Source organism: Sander lucioperca, chromosome 18 (assembly GCF_008315115.2).
Source record: "Sander lucioperca isolate FBNREF2018 chromosome 18, SLUC_FBN_1.2, whole genome shotgun sequence".
In the NCBI taxonomy this organism is placed as follows: domain Eukaryota; kingdom Metazoa; phylum Chordata; class Actinopteri; order Perciformes; family Percidae; genus Sander; species Sander lucioperca.
In genome coordinates, this window is record NC_050190.1 from 28,329,494 (window position 1) to 28,350,136 (window position 20,643).

At 41.4% G+C, this 20,643-nt stretch overlaps 2 protein-coding genes across 4 annotated transcripts in view; one reads left to right on the forward strand and one right to left on the reverse strand.

Moving 5' to 3' along the window:
* LOC116065681 (tripartite motif-containing protein 35-like) overlaps positions 1–12,471 on the forward strand; it is a 22,461-nt gene extending 9,990 nt beyond the window's left edge. The window contains exon 2 of the mRNA XM_031321245.1: positions 12,324–12,471. Within this exon, the coding sequence (XP_031177105.1) occupies positions 12,324–12,471 (148 nt within the window). The remainder of the gene's footprint in view (positions 1–12,323) is intronic.
* The window catches only part of akap6 (A kinase (PRKA) anchor protein 6), a 281,507-nt gene extending 261,470 nt beyond the window's left edge, over positions 1–20,037 (reverse strand). The window contains exons 1-3 of one of the 3 annotated variants that reach the window (XM_031321328.2): positions 19,940–20,037; positions 16,439–16,661; positions 16,093–16,145 (exon numbers count right to left, since the gene is read on the reverse strand). The gene's annotated coding sequence lies outside the window, so the exon portion shown is untranslated. Of the gene's footprint in view, positions 1–16,092; positions 16,225–16,438; positions 16,662–19,939 lie in introns of all 3 variants that reach the window. The other 2 variants (XM_035994985.1, XM_031321329.2) reach the window with 2 other exon arrangements.
* Between the last annotated feature and the right edge of the window lie 606 nt (positions 20,038–20,643).

Sequence of the window (20,643 nt, forward strand, 5' to 3'; positions counted from 1 at the left end):
CTCCGTCCAGACGGTTTCACATCTTCACTATCTCTCCACTGAGCCACACCCACAGCACACGGCTCACCCACAGACAGGATTCAAGGTGAACTGAGCACTCGACTTAATGTTATAAATCATTTACGGCAAACCAGACTTTGTGTGTAACTGTTAAAGTCAGAGGGAGAGTGTGTCGCTGTGACTCTGGGACTTCAAATAAACGGTGGAAATGGGTAATGTAAAGAAAGGAAATACAGCCATGAGACACACAGACGTGTGTGTGTGTGTGTGTGTGTGTGTGTGTGTGTGTGTGTGTGTGTGTGTGTGTGTGTGTGTGTCTCTCTCTCTCTCTCTCTCTCTCTCTCTCTCTCTCTCTCTCTCTCTCAGGGGTCCTCCAGCCCAGCCCCAGTATAAATAATGTATCACAGGGGAGGAAAATGTGTTGGAGCATCCTCTGTTGCTGATCGTTAATCTTTCCCTCACTGTCTGTCTCTCTCTCTCACTGTGTGTTTCTGGTACAGGAGATGGAGAACGAGAGCAGCTGAGGTAAAATATAAATAAATCAAACTCAGTCACGTGTTGTGGCCGTAAACAGCAGCAGGAAACCTACCTGTAACCCCGAGTCCGAGGCTGATGCAAAAGATAAAGATGTAACTGAAAAAACAAACAGACTAATCTGCTATGAGATAACTGTTTATATGGAATGAAATCAGAGCACTGAAGTCTGATGTGTGGTAGAGCTCCGTTTGATTGGTTCGCTCCAAACCTGATCAATGATGCCCTGCATCATTGATCAGGTTTGGCATAACAAACACTTGCTGAGTTTGTAATGCAACAGTTGTTTTACATGTGAACTGCCTTTAATTCTGCTTGACTGTGGAGCTGTGTAGGATGATAACCTAAAGTTACTACTAATTAGGGGTATCCCGATCAGCTTTTTTGACTCCCAATCCTTCAAATATAGAATATCTACCGATACAGAGTCCAGATCCAATACTTGTATTTGCTCAGATAAGAGCTGCACACCGTTTTTGTTTACAAAAATAACTAAGTAAACAAAGTCACTAAAATATGTCTTAAGCTTAATACATTTAACTTAGAGCAGCAAAGTAGACATAAACATACTTTTCTTTAAGATCCCAGAAAACCCCCAACCCTAACATAAACAAGTTCCCCGCTGTACAACAAAAACTAACCTTAGTGACACCTCTTGTGCTCAGTGTGGAGACTTAGAGTTAGAGGTCGACCGATTCATCGGTTTTGCCGATTAATCGGCACCGATAGTTGATTGGTGGAACTATCGTTATCGGCAAAAATCCATACCGATGGTTGCGTCCGTTGCTGGAGCGGCTGAGAAGCGCGCGCATTATTACATTCAATTCAATTCAATTCAATTTTATTTATAGTATCAAATCATAACAAGAGTTATCTCGAGACACTTTACAGATAGAGTAGGTCTAGACCAAACTCTGTACTTTACGAAGCCCCAATTATTACAGTGGTTGCCTCAAGAGCAAGCATTAGCAGTAGCTATTGCGACAGTGGCAAGGAAAAACTCCCTTTTTTTGTTAGGAAGAAACCTCGGACAGACCCAGACTCTTGGTAGGCGGTGTCTGACGGCACCAGTTGGGGGAGTGGTGAATGGTGGCAATAATAGTCATGCATCATTACACAGTACGCGAGAGCTGAGAAGGGTCTGCTGGCATCATGCATTACAATAGCGGCCTCTAGAGGCGAAATAAAAACTATCACTGATGCCTGGTGTTGTTTATTTTCGACACGTGTTACTGCGCGCTGCACGGAGAGCACATGCTGTGCGGAGAAGGCTGACATCAGATGCGCGTTTAAAGCATCGACAGCAAAAAGGTATGTATACAGTACATATTAATTTGTTGAATAGATGCTGCATTAGTAGAGAAAGAACAGCACAGCAGTATATTTGTTTGCTTTTGAGGCTGAGATGACGCTAAACATTAGTAGTAGGCTAACGTACCTCCAGCGGTTAAAACACTGACAAAAATAAACGCAAGTTCGACCCAAATGTCAGAATCAGAACCCTAAAGGATCGTCCACGATCCCAAACGGCACCTCTGATTCATATTTAGATAATTTAATAACAGTTAAACGTAGAGACTTACTGATTGCTGCAGCTAAAAGCTAACAAGTTAGCCGTCACGGGGGTGTCTTTGGTGTCTTTCTAGCCTCTACAGGTGATTTTCTATCCAGCCTGGAACTTGTGCCTTTTTTCGGGGTTGTTGAGCATTAAATCCAAACTGTTACATCCAAGATTTATCCACTTGATGTCCATAATTCATCACGTTTTCGGTCATTTCTGCCGCTAACTCCGTGCTACCCATAGACAGTAGGTGCTACCGACAAGGGGATCTCCCATGATGCCTTTGTTTATGTTTTCAACCAATGGGAAGGCAGGTCCGTCACACATTACGCCTTATATGGGCATCCAAGCGAGAACAAATATATATATATAGTATAAAGTGGGAAAGATAGATCCCTCCAGGTCAGAGATCGTCTGTTACCGCTCTAAACCGTTCTACAGAGAAGAATGGCGTCACTGTTTTGAGATTGTTTGTCCTTTATATGAATTATAATGCTCATCATGTTTATTTTTGCACTGGATGACTCCAAATATGTAGGAGAACTGTTTTAGACAACACACATGCTTGGGTAGCATTGCTGTGGGTGTAATATCAATAAATATGATATTATTATTTTGATTATTGGCAAAAGTGTCTGGACTTTTTTTGAAACAATGTATGTATTTTGTCAACTGTATAAGTTATAAATACTATCGGTCGATTAATCGGTTATCGGCAAATACGGCCCAACCTAGCTATCGGTATCGGTAAAATCCACTATCAGTCGACCTCTACTTAGAGTAATCATTTTCTGTAAAAAAACAGGACTTTTTTACTTGTTGCCAACAGCTGGCAAGCTACGAGACAGTCTCTGGACAGACTATGGTGAGTGGCCGCGCCCATCTTGGTTTGAAAGCGCCGGCAGTCTGGCGGCGCGTCTGTGGCGCAGGCCATGTGTGATTAAAGGCAGCGATCACTACAAGCTGATGTACATGATCGGAGTAAGGTAAACGGGGTAAATGCTGATCCCTGATCAGCTAAAAAAATGCCAAAATCGTCTCTTATCCGATACTGTGATTGGGACATCCCTAGTACTAATACTACTTAGGTCTGAAAACTAATGATTATTTTCATTGTCGAATAATAATAATTCAACAATGAAAATAATCTGTCTTTTATTTTCTTAATTGTTCAATTACTTGTTTGGCCTATTAAATGAAAAATGTCGATCAGCGTTTTCCAAAGCATAAGATGACGTGAAAGACTCAGTAAGACTTTTTATTTCTAAACGAGAGAATTCAGGGATATTCCTGTGACTTTAGTGCAGACTTTTCAAGTAGCAATGTTTCCTTTATTTCCTAGAATGCCTTTAAATAACCCAAAGAACGCAGTGCGACAATTTTCATTTGCGTTCAACAGCAGACACGGTGAGAGTGAGTTATTCCTTACTGGAAAGCCAAACTGCCTTGTTTCTGTGATCTTTAGATACATTTGTTTATACATTGTAATTCAACTAATTAATTTAAAACACGTTTATTCAATCAACCCCTGCAGTTAATTTCTGTGTTGTTGACTAAATTGCCTGTCTGATGTGGTGGTTCTGTTTTGTACTAAGCGACAGAGAGAAACAGAAAGCCAGGACTGAGCGTTCACTGCCACACCCCGAGGTCTGAGCAGATGTTAACGATACCGACAGAGGAGGATGGAGAAGTGATGAGCTGAAACAAGGGAGGCTGCAGGCAGAGAAAAGGCAGAGGATAAGAGTAGAAAACGGAGAGGGGAAGGTAAAGGGGGAAGAAAGGAGAGGAAGAAATAATGGTGACAAGTAAGGAGACAAGACAGGGAAAAAGATCAGACCACAAAAAAAAAATTTGGCAGTGGAGGAGAAATGTCAAATGTAAGGTGAGAAGAGAGGATGATACAAGAGGAAAGGACAAAGGACAGTCAAGTGAAGGAGAGAGATCATGAAGGGAGAAGAAAAGAGGATACACTAAAGAAGAGAGGGAGAACAAAGATGGAGTCAGGATGAAGGAGAGTGAGCAGAAAATTATGCATTTGTAAGAAGAGGAGCAAAATTAGAAAAATAAATAAGAAAGAACTCGAAATTTCCTGGCTGCCACAGTAATGGTAGCAAAAAGTTTTTCAAAATATTGCATGTAGATGCAAAACCACCTCCAAGATTACCTGCATCAACACAACCATTTACACTTACACACAAATATTCCCAGTTAGGCCTAAAACACAGTAAATAAGATCACAACATTTTTAGCCAACCCTAACATGGGCTATAGTCGAGCTAAGCTAACAACAAGCCTGATAAAGGCCATGAAGTAATAAGCTAGGCCAAGAGCAACACAATAAACCAGTGGTCAGCTATTACTGGAGCTCTGGAGGTAGACGACGCTGCAAATCCAGCAAAATCACGCAAACTGTTCCTGTACTAAAAACAAAAACGGACAACAAATAGTTATATTTAAATATGGAATAGTATTTAAGTCAGCAGTAAGTTGAGCCTACTTTGAGAGATAATGTGAGATGAACACAAATGTAACAGCACAAAACATCCCCCATAAATACGTGCGCGCTTTGGGGTAATAGCGGCCTATTCTCGAAGAGGAGCTGGATAATTACCCTGCACCTCAAACACACAGTATTGTCGAAATATTGCATGTGGAAGCAAAACAATCTCCCACTATACAAGTGGTTCACAAACGGGGGGCGGAGTCTCTCTCTCCAGAAAAGGTTTGGGAACCACTGAAATACACTAACAAAACCAGAACATCTACACTCACAACTACAATGGACAGACACCAAGTTTAGCAGGTAAACCTAAATCCAGCGTGCTCACGGCGGATCATATTTCCCTGCACTACACCTTGAAAACACAGCACAGACTTGTTTCCCCTCTACTCCTCTGGATGGAAACTAACTGTTGTTGGTTTTGTGGTTCTATTCTACGTGAATTTGTGAGATCTCGTGGGTCCTCGTGACTACAGCTGTCAGTCATGGCCGCAGCCGTGCCGCAACAAATCCAGACCTGGTGGGTATTGATGGACGGCGGAGCACGCAGCTGTTCTGCAGCGGAGCCGGTCCGCAGACGTTCCACATCCAGTGGAAATCCGGAGTAAGCCAACGACAAAACGGGTTAACGGTGAGACTTACAGTATTTAAGTTAAAAGTAAGTTGAGCCTAAAACTGCAGATTTGAGAGAAAATGTGATATGAACACAAATGCAACGGCACATACAATCCCCTATGTTCACGTATGTTCACGTATGTTCACGTATGTGTGTGTGTGTGTGTGTGTGTGTGTGTGTGTGTGTGTGTGTGTGAGGGGGGGGGCAGCCTATAGGGCAGCCTATTCTCCAGAGAAGAGCTGGATAACCCTGACATGTGCAACCCATTCTAACACACATTTGTTCAAATTAAACATGGGGGGATGGTGGGTGACCCCACACACAAACAGACCCACAGACACACACACACACACACACACACACAGAGCTGACGGAGTTCCCAGCACTATTGTGTGATGAAGGATGGAGGGGCCCTCAGAAAGCTTCATTAACATGTCACACTGGGTTTGAATGATGTGAACATTTAACATCATGTATTACATATGTGTCTCTATGTGCAGCTCATACCAGTTGAACCTAATTCAAACAGTTGGAAAACAAAATAAACGTGCTGAGTTTGGTAAATTGTATTTTTCATGTTAGGATTTTGAGCTGTCTGGATGCTTCAAGCTGCTGATTCGATTCAAACATTTTTCAAAACAGTATATTCATGTGACACAGTGCTACCCTTAAATAATCAAAAAGTACAAATATGATTCTCAAATAAGAGATGTAGTGATGTTTAGATTTTTCACTAAACAGCATTTTCTAAAGTGGAAAAAAAGTGGAAACCGTATCTACAGATGAATTATCTCCTACAATCAATGTAGGAAATAAGAAACTCAAAGTTATTATTAAATATAAAACTAATACTGTCTCAGCAGTTGTGTTGTAGCATAGTATTGACAGACCAATGTTTCCATCCTGGCAGAGGAAGGAAGTACAGTACATTCAATTCAATTATTGCAATTAAAAGCATTTTATATTGATTAATGCTGCCAGGGGAATTAGATTCATTTTTTGTATACAGACTAATGTACAGAGTATTTTATAATCAAGGTATCAATGCAACAAATGAATGTTCCCACTGTCACTACTTTTAGAGCAATTTATTCCGGGTCTTTAAATCAGTAAACAGGGCTGGGTCTCGACAATGATTCCCGATATTGATTGCGATTCACCATGCCAGATTAGATTACAAACTATAGTAAATTAGGTTAATTTTCAGTTACAATACCAATTTAGCTTGGATATAAAAGAGATTCTCAGAGAACTTCGGCTGTAAATTGTACAAGCAAGAAGCAACCATCAAATATAATTTTTTTTATAATGCACTAGGTCAATGTTTACATTAAGAATTAATACGTCTCTGCGGCGCCAGAATACTTACATCAGAATGGTTTGACGCCCCCCCCCCCCCCGTGATTTGGTTAACTCACTAGTCCCATAAATTGTGATTAATTGTGCAGCCCTAAGTCTGGCTAAGAGATATTGAAACAGGAAGGTATGATGACTGTGCTTCATTGTAACCTCCTGCTGTATCATCATGACACCAGAGCAGATCATCAGCCTCTCTCCCTGCTGGGCGTCGGCTCTGCAAGGAGACCCTGAGGCTACAGACTGGACCAGCATGCATTTCAGCGTGGCAGCTGTTAAAGAATGATATCTGACAGGTTTTAGGGGCTGTACACACACCTGCTAACGCTATAACTGTGTCACAGCGAGGTGAGAAAGCTTTGATTCCTTCACGTCAGATAATTTATAGATCTCGATGTTTCCGACCGCACTTGAAGGCAGCTTCATTTCCCAGAGAAAGAGAGAAAGAAAAGAGACGGAGCGACTGAGGAAACAGTCAGCTGTTCCACAAACTCCCGGGCAGTTCAGTTGTTGTGTTTGGTGTTTTAAAACTTTCTTGTGGCAGCGATAGAGGCAGTGATGTTTCCTGTTTCCTGTACGGGACTCTCACACCGCCTCAAACACACCGACAAGTCTGATCCACGCTTACATGACTGGCCACCGCAGCGTGACACAGGGTTGCGTTTCTCCAAAAGTTGAATCAGTCTCAACTGTATTACAGTATTAAAGGAAAAACAAAAAACAAACGTACAAATCCAAAAATTTAAAGTCGAAACAGTCGAATATTGGGAACCAGCCCTAACTTTAAGCTCTATCAACCAAAACACAAGTGGAAGAGTTTTCTCAAGAAGAAATACTTGTTAAAGCTATAGTGCGTAGTTTCTGTCTCCCCCATGAGGAAGTCTAAGTAATGACAAGAAAAATGTTGGCACTTCCACATGATACAAGCCTTCGGTGATCATTAATATCAAAAAGTTACGCACTAATGCTTTAAGCGAATGGTTGGTCTAATCTATGAGCTACTTACTGGCTACAATAATATAAACAGCTGTTTTGCAAAATCCAACAGAAAAAACACAGAAAATTCAAATTAGCATTTTTCTTCTTAAAGACTTCCAGATGTGTTTACTCAGAGCGTTACAAATTAACTTGACCTTCACTAAACACAAGTAGCTCCTGGCTAATTACAGATGATCCTGAGGGAGTCTCTCCGTCTGTACCAGGAGATCCAGCACGAGTTTCACTCATTAGCCATCTCTAAAATGTGAAACTGCAGCAAGGACACCGGGGATTAAAAACGCTGGAGGCTACAGATAAGGATAGTGGGCTAACGGCTGGAGGTGGTAAGTTAGCAAGATAACAGCATTCTTTATAGCTGAAATATAGATATAATAGCTCATCTTAAAGAAGAAAGCAGTCTTCTTTATAAAATAAATAGCTGATATTAAAATATAAAAATAGTACAGAAAAACACAGAACTAAGAATTAGGGCTGCAACTAACTATTATTTTCATTGATGATAATATGTTGATTGTTTTTTCAATTAATGAATTAGTTGTTTGGTCTATAAAATGTTAGAACATTGTTCTCCAAAGCCCAAGATATCGTTTTTAAATGTCTTGTTTTGTCCACAACTCAAAGATATTCAGTTTTAGGGCTGCACAATTAATCACAATTTTATCAAAATCCAAATATGGACTAGTGCAATATCCAAATCGCAGAGGGGCGCAATATTTGTTAAAAGGCAAAATATGTGTCAAACCATTCTGAGTTAAGTATTGTGGTGGCGCTGCAGAGACATCCCGGCCTACAAATCCTATCATACAGACTAAAGAAAAAAATCTTTCTTTGGTACAGATCCTCGCAAAAAAAACAAAAATCACACTTCAATCATATTTTTTATATATATATATATATATATAATATATAAATATATATATAAATATATATATATATATATATTTTTTTTTTTTCAATGAAAATGAGAACAATGATACAAAAATGATCATTCCCTCCAATATCGTGAATCATATCGCAATCGTAATATCAGTCAAAATAATCTCAATTAGATATTTTCCTGATAGTCCTATTCAGTTTACTGTCACAGAGGAGAGAAGAAACTAGAAAATATTCACATTTAACAAGATGACATCAGAGAATTTTTACCTTTTCTTTTAATAAAAATGACTAAAAACAGATTACCATAACAGATTGCAACTAATTGATTAATGTTTTCAGCTCTACTAAGACTGCACGTAAGCTGCTTCTTCCAGGTGTCTGCAGTAGAAGTAACATCTTCAGGGATACTAGCTTGAGGTCTGGAGGTGAAGAGCTGAGCTTTCAAAACCTGCTTCTAACAAAGTTATTCTTGTGAGTGTCGAGTGAATCTCCTGCATTAATGCCAATCATCCTGTCCTGACCAGAGCCGTGTGTCGACAAACATCAGACACGCAGGAGACCTCCTTCAAAGAGGTCTCTGATGCCACAATGATGCCACACTGGTGCTACAGTACCAAAGCAATGACCTACAAAAACCTGAGACTTACTTAGATGTGCATTCATTTACACAACGCTACATATATGCATCTATACAGAAACAATGTAATTTTAATAATATCCATCTTGGTTTTTCTGCACTAGATTCTAATCTAGGAAGACACTTTAGTCAACAAGTTAATGGGAAAGTTGCTGAAACATTTTACCACCAACATCAGAAGAACATCAACAGATTTTTTTATCTCAGCAGCTAAAAAGGTATAGCCTGGCTCTGCCCTCCTACGTACTTCCGCTCAATTTTCATTTTCCTTCAGCAGTATGTCTGGGTTTGTGGTATGTTCTTGGGTTTTCTCCAGCCAAATCTTTACCGGTCCAATCAGCGAACAGAGGCAGTGGCTGAGAACGAGCGCTAGAGTTGTAGTTCCGTAATGGCGGCGGAGAAAGATGCGAGCGAAGCCATTCGGTCCGTTGTGGCAACGCTGCCGAATATCCAGAAGTTAAAGCCCGAGCAAGAACAATCTTTGCTGAGTTTTGTTGGTGGCCGTGATGTCGTGGCCCTCCTCCCCACGGGGTTCGGGAACAGTTTGATTTTCCAGCTCGCTCCGTTAGTGGTGAAGGAGTTGGCTAAGGCTAACGCTAGTGATGCTAAGCCGACGTCACGACCAAACGTTAGCGAGAAGCGAGAGTGGCCAGACTCTCTGTACAAATGAAAGGGACCAGAGTCTGGTAGGACCAGGCTAATGGACCAGAGTCTGGTAGGACCAGGCTAGTGGACCAGAGTCTGGTAGGACCAGGCTAGTGTACCAGAGTCTGGTAGGACCAGGCTAGTGGACCAGAGTCTGGTAGGACCAGGCTCATATTGAACAACAAATTCAGCTAAAATACATGCAGCAAATTATTACATAATATCTCGTCGCTCCGTTTTGTTTTTCTTATTATTCCTCCTGCTCACACACAACAACGTCCACAATGCCGATTCCACTCGTGAATATCAAACATGTTAAAAAAAAATAACCGTAATGTGAACTAACAAAATCAAAATCCTTCCACAACACACAGTGCAAGACTAAACCTCCAAACAACCGGACAGGAACAAGTTGGAACAGACACCGTCCAAACAAATCATCCAAATCATATTTAAAATCAGCTCAAACAAAAGTAACATGTAATGCAAGACAAAAATGTGGATGACTACATGTGAAATGCCTACAAAATAGTCTTTTATCTTTATTAAAATAATACATTGTTTACAGTCCAGTATCTATTCACTGTAACTTAGAATTAGGGTTGCACGATATTGACAAAATGTGATATTGCGATATCGATTATGAATATTGCGATATCGATATTTTTATATTTTTAAACATATGCGAAATTACAAAAGTTACGGGAAAACGCATCAAAATAGATTCATAACAAATTAAACAAGTTTTCTTACAACACATGGTTTATTTCAACTGACGGTCATATTGGACTGGTTCAACGTGAATATATAAATAAATAAGGACTATGTTGACAGAACAGGACATGTTCTACTGGTTGGACAGTATAAAATCTATAAATAAAGAGAACAGGACATGTTCTACTGGTTGGACAGTATAAAATCTATAAATAAAGAGAACAGGACATGTTCTACTGGTTGGACAGTATAAAATCTATAAATAAAGAGAACAGGACATGTTCTACTGGTTGGACAGTATAAAATCTATAAATAAAGAGAACAGGACATGTTCTACTGGTTGGACAGTATAAAATATATAAATAAAGAGAACAGGACACAACTTTTCTTTCTCTTCTCTGATTCGTTCCGTTTTGTTGTGTCTATCTATTTCTTCACTTACACTGTCACTCTGTTGAAATATGCACACACGTGGTACGCTCCATAGGGATTGTCACGTAGGGGACCCGTGCGCTGACGTGCACTAACATGTGCAAGTGGCACGGTAACTGGCCAATGAAACATGATCGTTACAGCGTTTCAAGAGGGCTCTAAATCAAACACATCTAAGCCACACAGTAGGGCTGAACGATATACCGTATTCGTATCTATATCTAGATATGAACATTCAAGATATTAATATCAAAAAAGTAACGATATAAACGATTTTCCTCCGCGCACGCCCTGCATGTACAGCTCTGGCAGTCACCATAATCACTTTTACGATTGCCCTTGAACGCACCATTACGGCCAGCCAACCACAAAGCTTAATTCATGTGGATCGACAGCTGAAGCCAGCCAATGACAAACATAGAAGGGCAGGAGTGAGGGAGACGGAGACTGACGCACACACACAGGACATTCACAGCGGGGAAATCGAAACGAAAGAAAAGTAACATGAGTGCGGAAGATAATGCGGCCGGTGGCGATGCAGAAACTAATTTTGTGCCAAAACATAAATCATCCTCCATTATTTGGAGGTATTTTGGATTTAGAAAGGATGATGTCAACCAGAGCGAGGTGTTGTGCAAGTCGTGCTTGGCGAAAATTGCGACGAAGCAAGGTAGCACAACAAACATGTTTCACCACCTGAAACAACACCAGCATGTGCTGCACGAAGAGTGTATGACAATGAGAGAAACACCGGGGACTTCTCAGTCATCCCAAAAGAGGCCCAAGCAAAGTATGATTGCTGATGCTTTCAGTAGTGTTACACCATATGAGTCGACGTCCACCAGACATAAAGACATTACAGACGCTATAACTTATCACATTGCAAAAGACATGGTACCCGTGTACAGTCTCAAAAGAGGGCTTTCAAAAAATGGTTCGCATGCTGGACAAGCGTTATAAACTACCATCCCGAACACATTTTAACCACGTGGCCATTCCAAAACTCTATAATGAATGTAAAATGAAGGTTGAATCCGAGCTCCGCGAAATCGAGTATTTCGCCACAACCACGGACCTGTGGTCGAGCAGGACAACCGAACCTTACATCAGTTTAACGCTCCATTTTATCACTACTTGCACCCCTACTTAGAATATGGACAGAAACCTCAAGTATCAGATTTGATCTTTTTAAAATGACCGATGAAAGAAACCTATGGGAAATACATGATGAAGTGGAGGCTTGCTCAACAAGAAAGTGGGATTTTAATTGTCCATCAGCATCATCCGGTCCACTAAACCAGAATAAATTCTAGCCATGTTACCAGTGGTTTTCCTTCTTTGTTTCAGGGTGGATTTAATCCCAGCAGCCATCTGTAACAGGAGACGCCTACACCTACTTTAACCTTCACCGCCTTTCCCCTGACATCTACGCTTCTGTGCTTCTCCGCAGCCACTCGGCCCAGTTTAACAGCCCCAGAGATGGTTACATCACATCCTGTTACATCACATCCTGTGGCGTGGAAGATGCAGGCAGTGAGCTGGGTTGCACTGACCACTCGTATTGGAACAGCAACTTCCTGCTCTTCATCACAACATGAAAATAGTGTCAACATATTTGCCTTGAAAACCCTTCCTTCATCCTTCTTTCCCTCCCTTTCTCTTCCGAAATCTCTTTACCTCCCTACATCTTTCCTTTCCTAGGTCCCTCTTTTCTTCCTTTCATCTTTCTTTCCTACGTTATTCTCTCTCCCTACATCCATCTTTCCTTTCCTACATCCTTCTTTCCCTCCCTTCTCCGAAATCTCTCTTTCCCTCTCTACATCTTTCCTTCCCTACATCCAGTTTTCCTTCCCTACATCCAGCTTTCCTTCCACATATCCTTCTTTCCTTCCACACATCCTTATTTTCTTCCTTACATCCTTTTTTTCCTTCCCTCCATTTTCTTCTACTTCATTAAACTGGAAGCATTTCTTGTCTAGTTGGTCAAAAACTGGGGAAACAATTTGTGCAAAATAATTTTAGGAAGCATATTTTTTGTTGGAGGAAACAAGAGTAACCTAACCCTTCATTTAATGCCACCTTCATCAGCAACAGACATGGCTAATGATGAACAGTAACTCATCAACTTCATTCACATTTATCTCTTACAAAAATATATAAAATAGTGCTGTCAGTTAAGCGCGTTATTAACGGCGTTAACGCAAACCCATTTTAACGGCGTCCATTTTTTTATCGCGAGATTAACGTTCTTTTAACTTTGTAGTTTTTTTCACATGCTGTTGCAACAACTAGTAACGTTAGAAAAACTACAACACCACACCGGATCTAGCTAGACCGGAAACTAAACAACAGGCACGCCACACACACTTGTTTGGGCTTGCGAGCCGGCCAAAGAGTAGTAGGCTAACGTTACGTTTTGAGTGGATGGCGAGCGCGAGACGCCGAAATGGATGCCAATAAGATTCTGAATGGAAAGTTTACTTTTAAAAAGTTGCCAAATGGTTCCATTGACAAGACCAAAGTCATCTGTGTGTTTGGTCGTTGTGAACTGAGCTATCATCACAGCACGTCCAGTCTGAAATACCACTTGATGGCCAAGCACACAGCTGATGACCGAGCACACAGCTGATGGCCGAGCACACAGCTGATGGCCGAGCACACAGCTGATGGCCGAGCACACAGCTGATGGCCGAGCACACAGCTGATGGCCGAGCACACAGCTGATGGCCGAGCACACAGCTGATGGCCGAGCACACAGCTGATGGCCAAGTACACAGCTGATGGCCGAGCACACAGCTGATGGCCGAGCACACAGCTGATGGCCGAGCACACAGCTGATGGCCAAGCACACAGCTGATGGCCGAGCACACAGCTGATGGCCAAGCACACAGCTGATGCCAATTCTCCGCCCCCTCGTCAAAGCCAGGCGACAAAAGCACAAAGCAAGCCGATCCACTTTTCCATTGATAAGAGCATTAAAATGAGAAAAAAATAATTGAAGCAATAAGAAATCTAGGGACATTTAGAATAGTTAAAAATGTGCGATTAATTGCGAGTTAACTATGACAATGTGATTAATCGCGACTAAATATTTTAATCGTTTGACAGCACTAATATAAAATGTTGTTTTAATCTGCTGTATTGCCCATTAATGTATCTTTTTCGTGGCTCTATGGGGTCACTCGCCTCCTGCGTTGTAAATATTTGGGTAAACCAGGACTCGTCCTAAACAATGTACATCAGGGCTCTGGTCCCCGAGTCCGACCAAAAGTAAACACAGAAAGTAGCCGAATGAAACAGCAATCGTGGGATCAGCCAGGGCAATGTTATTTACTTCCTTTCCCATTTTGTTTCTTTTCCTTGCTTTCTCCAAGTTATTTCCTGGAGGAAGAAAGGAAGGAAGGAGTGAGGAAAAACAAACAGGAGCAACTGTACCATGTAGGAAACCAGATATCAAGAATATCATATAAGACTGAACTCCTCACTGTTTCCTCAAGAATGTGGTATTTGAGAAACTACGACGTTCAGAAACACTACTTGTAAACACTGAACCTGCACAACACACAAAGCGTTTAAACCTTTACAAGAGACTTATCGGGATAACAGATCAACTTATTTAGAAGAGAGAACCAAGTCATACCAAACGGTATGGTGCGGTAAACGTAAGGAAATGAGAGCAGATATTTAATGAGCGAGGCAACTGTTCATGCCGTCATCCAGTGACTAAATAGGTAACTAAATGGACAAGGATGTTAGCTCAGAAAGATCTTATCATTACATCATATATGGTAATTAATCAGAGCAGCTTGTCAACAACGGGAAGGAAAAAAAACTGAAAACCTGAGTCTTTACAAGTTGGGAAACGTCTAGATGAACAGGTGGGAAGGCCTACGTCCCTACATGAACCACGTGAGGAAACGCTGTTATTACCAGCATGTCAGGAGCGCTCACATTCAGTTTTAAGGTGGTTTGATCTGGATAAACTGCTGGTTTGTTTCCAAGCCGTCTGATCCTGTTTCTTGCCCCATAAGATTTATTTTTAGTGATGTCACCGTGTTCCCAGAACTCAACAGTTATCGGGAACGAGTACAATTCACTTGGCTTAAAGCTGAAGCTGTCATCGCGTCATCTAGCAGCGTCACCTCTTCCCACCCGGCATCTTCGTTTTTTACGCAAACAACGGACCTCCACGCACCTGAACAATACACCTTTTTAACGGCAGACAATTTGACTCGTCATGGCAGGAAATCCACAGGTGAAATTTCATTAACGATGATTCATTGAGTGTCATTAAATGTCCCAGTAAGCCAGAAAGAACACCACCAGGACGCTGGAACCAGCTCACCTAAATTAAACCTGTGCCTTTCTTGCTATGACATTGCAAAAAAGTCTGCTGTGATAAATGTGTGTGGAGGTAAGAAACTAGGCCTGGCTAAACTTCTCTCTCGAGGTCCCTTTGTTCACACGACTACTTCTGTCACTTTGTGTGTGTACAAACAGGTGAAACATCATGAACTGATGATTAAGAAAGCGTGCACCGCTATCCCCAATAATTGCATCTCGTCCCTCCCTATAACAGCTGAGCTTCGCCACACCTTCAAGGGTTGCCAGTTCAAACACTTTTACCTTTTAAGACGTGGTCGAACGACACATCACACAAACCAGTTTGCTTCAAGAATATAATAACTGCACACAAGTGTTTATCCAAAACCGAAACTTTAAGAAAAAACAAATCAGAAATTCTCGCTACAGTAAACACCACGTTAGAAAGTAGGATTCCCCCTCATTCGCATGAGGTTTTTAACCCTGTGAAAGAGACTTCAACTAGCCCAGTGAGCCAGTAAGACAGCCCAGTATGAAGCAGGGCAGCAGACTGGGAACAGAGAGGAGAAAGAGGTGTTGGCCTCTTTCTGTATGCAGCAGGCAGAGCGAGTTCTTCTGCAGAGCAGGCCTCCATAACAAAAGCTCAGAGAGGAAGAGAGAGAGAGAGAGAGAGGGAGGGAGGGAGGGAGAGGCACTGGGAGTCACCACCCTCTGCTGCTGCCTCTCACTGGATCTCATTCTCTCTTTCCTTGCATCATTCTGGTTATCGTTAGCATCCGACAGCTCATTAAAGCAGCATTCCATGCAGGATTAGGCGTAGCACACACAGACACTTTCCTCTTTCATAGATACAAAACAGAAGGGAGGTGACACAGAGCAGCTTCAGCAGTACGTACCACATCTCTTCTTCCGTTTCTCCTTTAGTCCATGTCGTTCCCTTCTCCTCTTCCTGAGTGTCGGATGTTGGAGGATGCAGAGAGAGAGGGAAAGAGAGGGAGGGAGGTGCCTTTGATGTTGTGGCAATCCCACTGCAGAGAAAGAGAGAGAGATGGTGCTAACAGAGAGGTAGCTAACGCTAAAGTAGCCACCAGCTCAGTATGGGACGATGGGATGGCCGGATGGGAGGGATGATGATGCGGCACCTTTCAGTATAGAAACAGAGAGAGGGAGGGAGAGAGAGAGAGAGAGAGACAGAGGGAGGGAGGGAGGGAGGGAGAGAGAGAGAGAGAGGCGCCCTGTTACCTTGGAAACTGAGATGATGTGATGGGGACGGTGGAGCCGAGTTTCGATTGGCTGACAGGGTGTGGTGCTCCCCTTCCTGAGGGAGGAGGAGGAGGGGGAGGACGGGGGATGACAGAGCAAAGGCAGCGATGTGAGAAGCAGCTGCGCTCTCTTTTTCTGTGCCGGAGGAGAAAGCGCTACACAGGGAGGACTGGTAGCCATCAACACCCCCAGATGGTGACTCCTGGAAGAGCAGAAAAAGAAGAAGAAGAAGAAGAAGAAGAAGAAGAAGAAGAAGAAGAAGAAGAAGAAGAAGAGAACCTGAGGACAATGTTCAGAAGACAACAGTCAGGTTATTTATATATTTCAATACAATACACTTTATTTTCCCTTTAATTGCCTTATAATGTAGCAGAAAAGCATTATGACAAAAACTTCACACAAAATTAAATGCATTTGTTTTGATACATTTTTTAAACAAAAGATAATTGCCAATGGCCTCGTTATCTAAAAGATTTTCAATTAAGTTTCTCGTTTTCGCACAAGAAAGAGTTTAATCTCATGTTTTTATCAGGCCAGCAGGTCTGCGTTCTCTGGGACAATACTGCAAGCCAAACACCGTTTGAAAATGGTATTTTCTTACCTTTTGTTATGGACAAATATACTAACCACAGAGGGAATGACAGTGACAAGTTTTTGTCAAAATTGATTAACTCTGATAAAATCGGCGTAGGTTGCACGAACGTTTAAGAAGTTTAAATGTTTTTTTCCGTCTTAACCCTCCTGTTGTCCGTTTTACAAAATTTCTACATCAGAAATGTAGGTTTCTTTTAACCAAACTGCCGAAAAATAACATGGATGGTTTTTATACAACGCTCTTTGCAGGTAAAATGAATTATTACTTTCATAGAATTTGGGGTGTTTTACAACAGGTGTGATTATATCGATCCTGCCATTAAAAAAGTCAGTGGTGTAAGTCTACGTGATACGCAGGTATACACAGTATACCCACTGGAAAGCTCCAGGATTTCTATATACCCACTTAAAAATGCCCAATGACACGCAAGCATAATTTCCATTATATTTTTGATATATTTTGAATTGTCATCTGTTATTTTCTTCTTCACATACAGTCATGTGCAGAAGTTAGCACACCCGTGCTAAAGTTGACTAAAAAGAGGAATAAAAAAATCATCTTTTGGAAATTGATCTTAATGCCTTAATTAAAAAAATGAGGAAAAATCCAACCTTTAAGGACACCAATTTTCACATCACATACCCTTCACCATACCTAGAGATTGGCATGGGGTACTTTCCATAAGATCATCTCTCAATGCAAATCAAACCAGCTATTAGGCTAACTGAAATAAAACCATGCCAATCTCTAGGTATGGTGAAGGGTATGTGATGATGTGGGGGTATGGTGAAGGGTATGTGATGATGTGGGGGTATGGTGAAGGGTATGTGATGATGTGGGGGTATGGTGAAGGGTATGTGATGATGTGGGGGTATAGTGAAGGGTATGTGATGATGTGGGGGTATGGTGAAGGGTATGTGATGATGTGGGGGCCAAGGGAACTTTATCAGGATGCATAGTATCCTGGATCCATGAAATAACTGGCCTTTCAAAATAAAAATCTGCCTGCCTCTATGGGAATTTAACATAGGGGTGTACTGACTTAAGGCGTTTTTCCATTACATGGTACCTGCTCGACTCGCCTCGACTCGACTCGCCTCGACTCGACACACTGTGCGTCCGTTTTCCATTGCAGATTTTAGTCCCGCCTCAGCGTGGCTGGTCGTTATGCCGGCTCGACGCACACACCAGCGCACAAGTATAACATCAGGCCACTTGAGCTTGTTTTACAGTTCTGTGGAGGCTCCACGCAGAGCTTTCTCCGTAGCCTGTGTAATATGTGGCCTGATGTATACATTTGTCAGCTGGTGTGTGCGTCGAGCCAGCATGTGTGTGTGTACGTAGGATACGGTGAAAGCTCTGCCGGAGCCTCCGCAGAACTGTAAAACAAGCAGCGCCGCAGTAAACTGCTGTGACCTAACGTACACACACACAGAACGTCGAAGGTGTGTGTTGCCAGGAGACACATTTTGTTTCAGAAGAAGCTGGAGGCAGCAAAAAAAAAACAGCTGGCTAAACTGTTTAAAAATAGCGGGTTTGATCAGGACACCCCCGTCTGTTGCTTTCACGTCACCTTTTCGGCTCGCCTCAGCTCGCTTGGAACCTCGACTGAGGAGGTACTAAAAAAAGTACCTGTTAGCAGGTACCAGGTACTTTTTTTCGTAATGGAAAACCAAAAAAGGCGAGTAGAGTCGAGGCGAGTCGAGCAGGTACCATGTAATGGAAAAGCGCCATTATGCCCCCTGTATTTTAAGGAAGAACATTTATTTATTTACGATACATTATTCATTCACAAAGAAAATTGGTGTCCTTAAAGACTGGATTTTTCCTCAATTTTTTTAATTAAAGCATTAAGATCAATTTCCAAAAGATGATTTTTTTTATTCCTCTTTTTAGTCAACTTTAGCATGGGTGTGCTAACTTCTGCACATGACTGTAGGCTAAATAAATGTATTTCCACCGTAAATTGGTGCATAAGTCAAAATCAGAATGCAGCAAATGAAGTCGTTGATGCTCAAAACTTCCCTGGGGGAGGACACCCAGACCCCCCCACTAGGATATAATATATATACACAGTACAGTATACCCACTACAATACTTTAGACTACACCACTGAAAAAGTAATAGTTTCAAAACAGCAGCCTAGTATCTAAACTTTGACATATACCAGTTTGTGATAATCGATAAACATATATTCCTCTGAACTATAGTCAAAATGATTCATAATTGTACTCTAAAATTCGGTATGTTAATGAGGTTTATTGACCATACATTTATAAAATGTAAAAAAAAAAAAAAAGTGTAATAAAGAATTTATACTTTTGTAAACAGGCAAAGCAAGGACAACAAGTGCGCATGTCTGACGGGAAGACAACAGGGGGGGGGGGGGGGCACCAAAAGGATTTATTATTTTTATTCAGAAACTCAAATGTCTGTCATATGAAAATACAAATAAAAAAATCATTAAAATCATGAACTCAAGTGACGACTCAATCACCATGAACAGTTTTTAAATGTTCTATCAGACTATAACTCCTCGAGAGTCTGCTCTAGAGACTTTGCTCTAATTTGGGATTCGGGACAACTGCTTGGATTTCGGGACTGTCCCGAATTTTTCGGGACGTCTGGTCACAGAGCAGTATGACGCTAGTGGAGATATTTGTTGGAGGTTAATGTTATTATATGGCCATGTGTTAGAAAGTAACAAAGGGAGGGTTGGTAATGTTGAAAAGCTAGCAAGAATTGAAAGTAGCATCTCCTCGGGGCTCCGTCTAAACCCTGACCTCGGGTCACACAAACACGTGCAAGCTTTTTTTTTTTTTTTTTTAAACTTCAGTCTTCTATTATACCTTTTTTTTGCAGGGCGGCCCAAAACACAAACCTACCTGTCCAACAGAAAGACGGCAGCCATGGCGGCAGTGGCAACTTTTGCTGCATTATCTCCTCCTTTCTCCTGCAGACTTGCAGTAACTAAATCCGGTTGTGGCAGCGACGACGAGCATTGAGCTCGTACACGGGAGGGGCAGAGTACGCGCAGCGGGGCAAGGAGAGATTTCATGGCGTTTTTTTTTTTGTTTTTGTTTTTTGTTTTTTTTTGACAAAATGTACAAACAATAATAGCACGTGACATAACATCAAGTACAAACTTATGAAGATAAAAATTAAAAATAAAAATACGAAGAAAAAATAAAAATAAAAAAGAGGTACATGAAAACATAAATTTACAATTAGTCAGAGGTTTCAGGGAAAAAAAGCTCTACAGTTTCCACAATTTTAATACTTTTTTTGTTATCCAACGATCTAAGTGACTTCAGTAGAGATTTACATTCTATGAGAAAAAGCTACAAAATTAGGAGATTAATTAGAACATTTCTGCTTGTGAATATACAATTTGGCATACAGAATTCTGAAATGAATTAGATACTCAAGAGCAGCATTACCTGAATTATCGTAGAAACAGATGATATCTTTAAGGTTAAAGGTGTAGACAAAGTTGGTGGATTACAGCAGCTACAGATGACTTTTTCACTCTTTTTTCAGAGCCCATACGTTATTTAGAGCTGTCGGGGTGTAAATACCATTTCAAAAA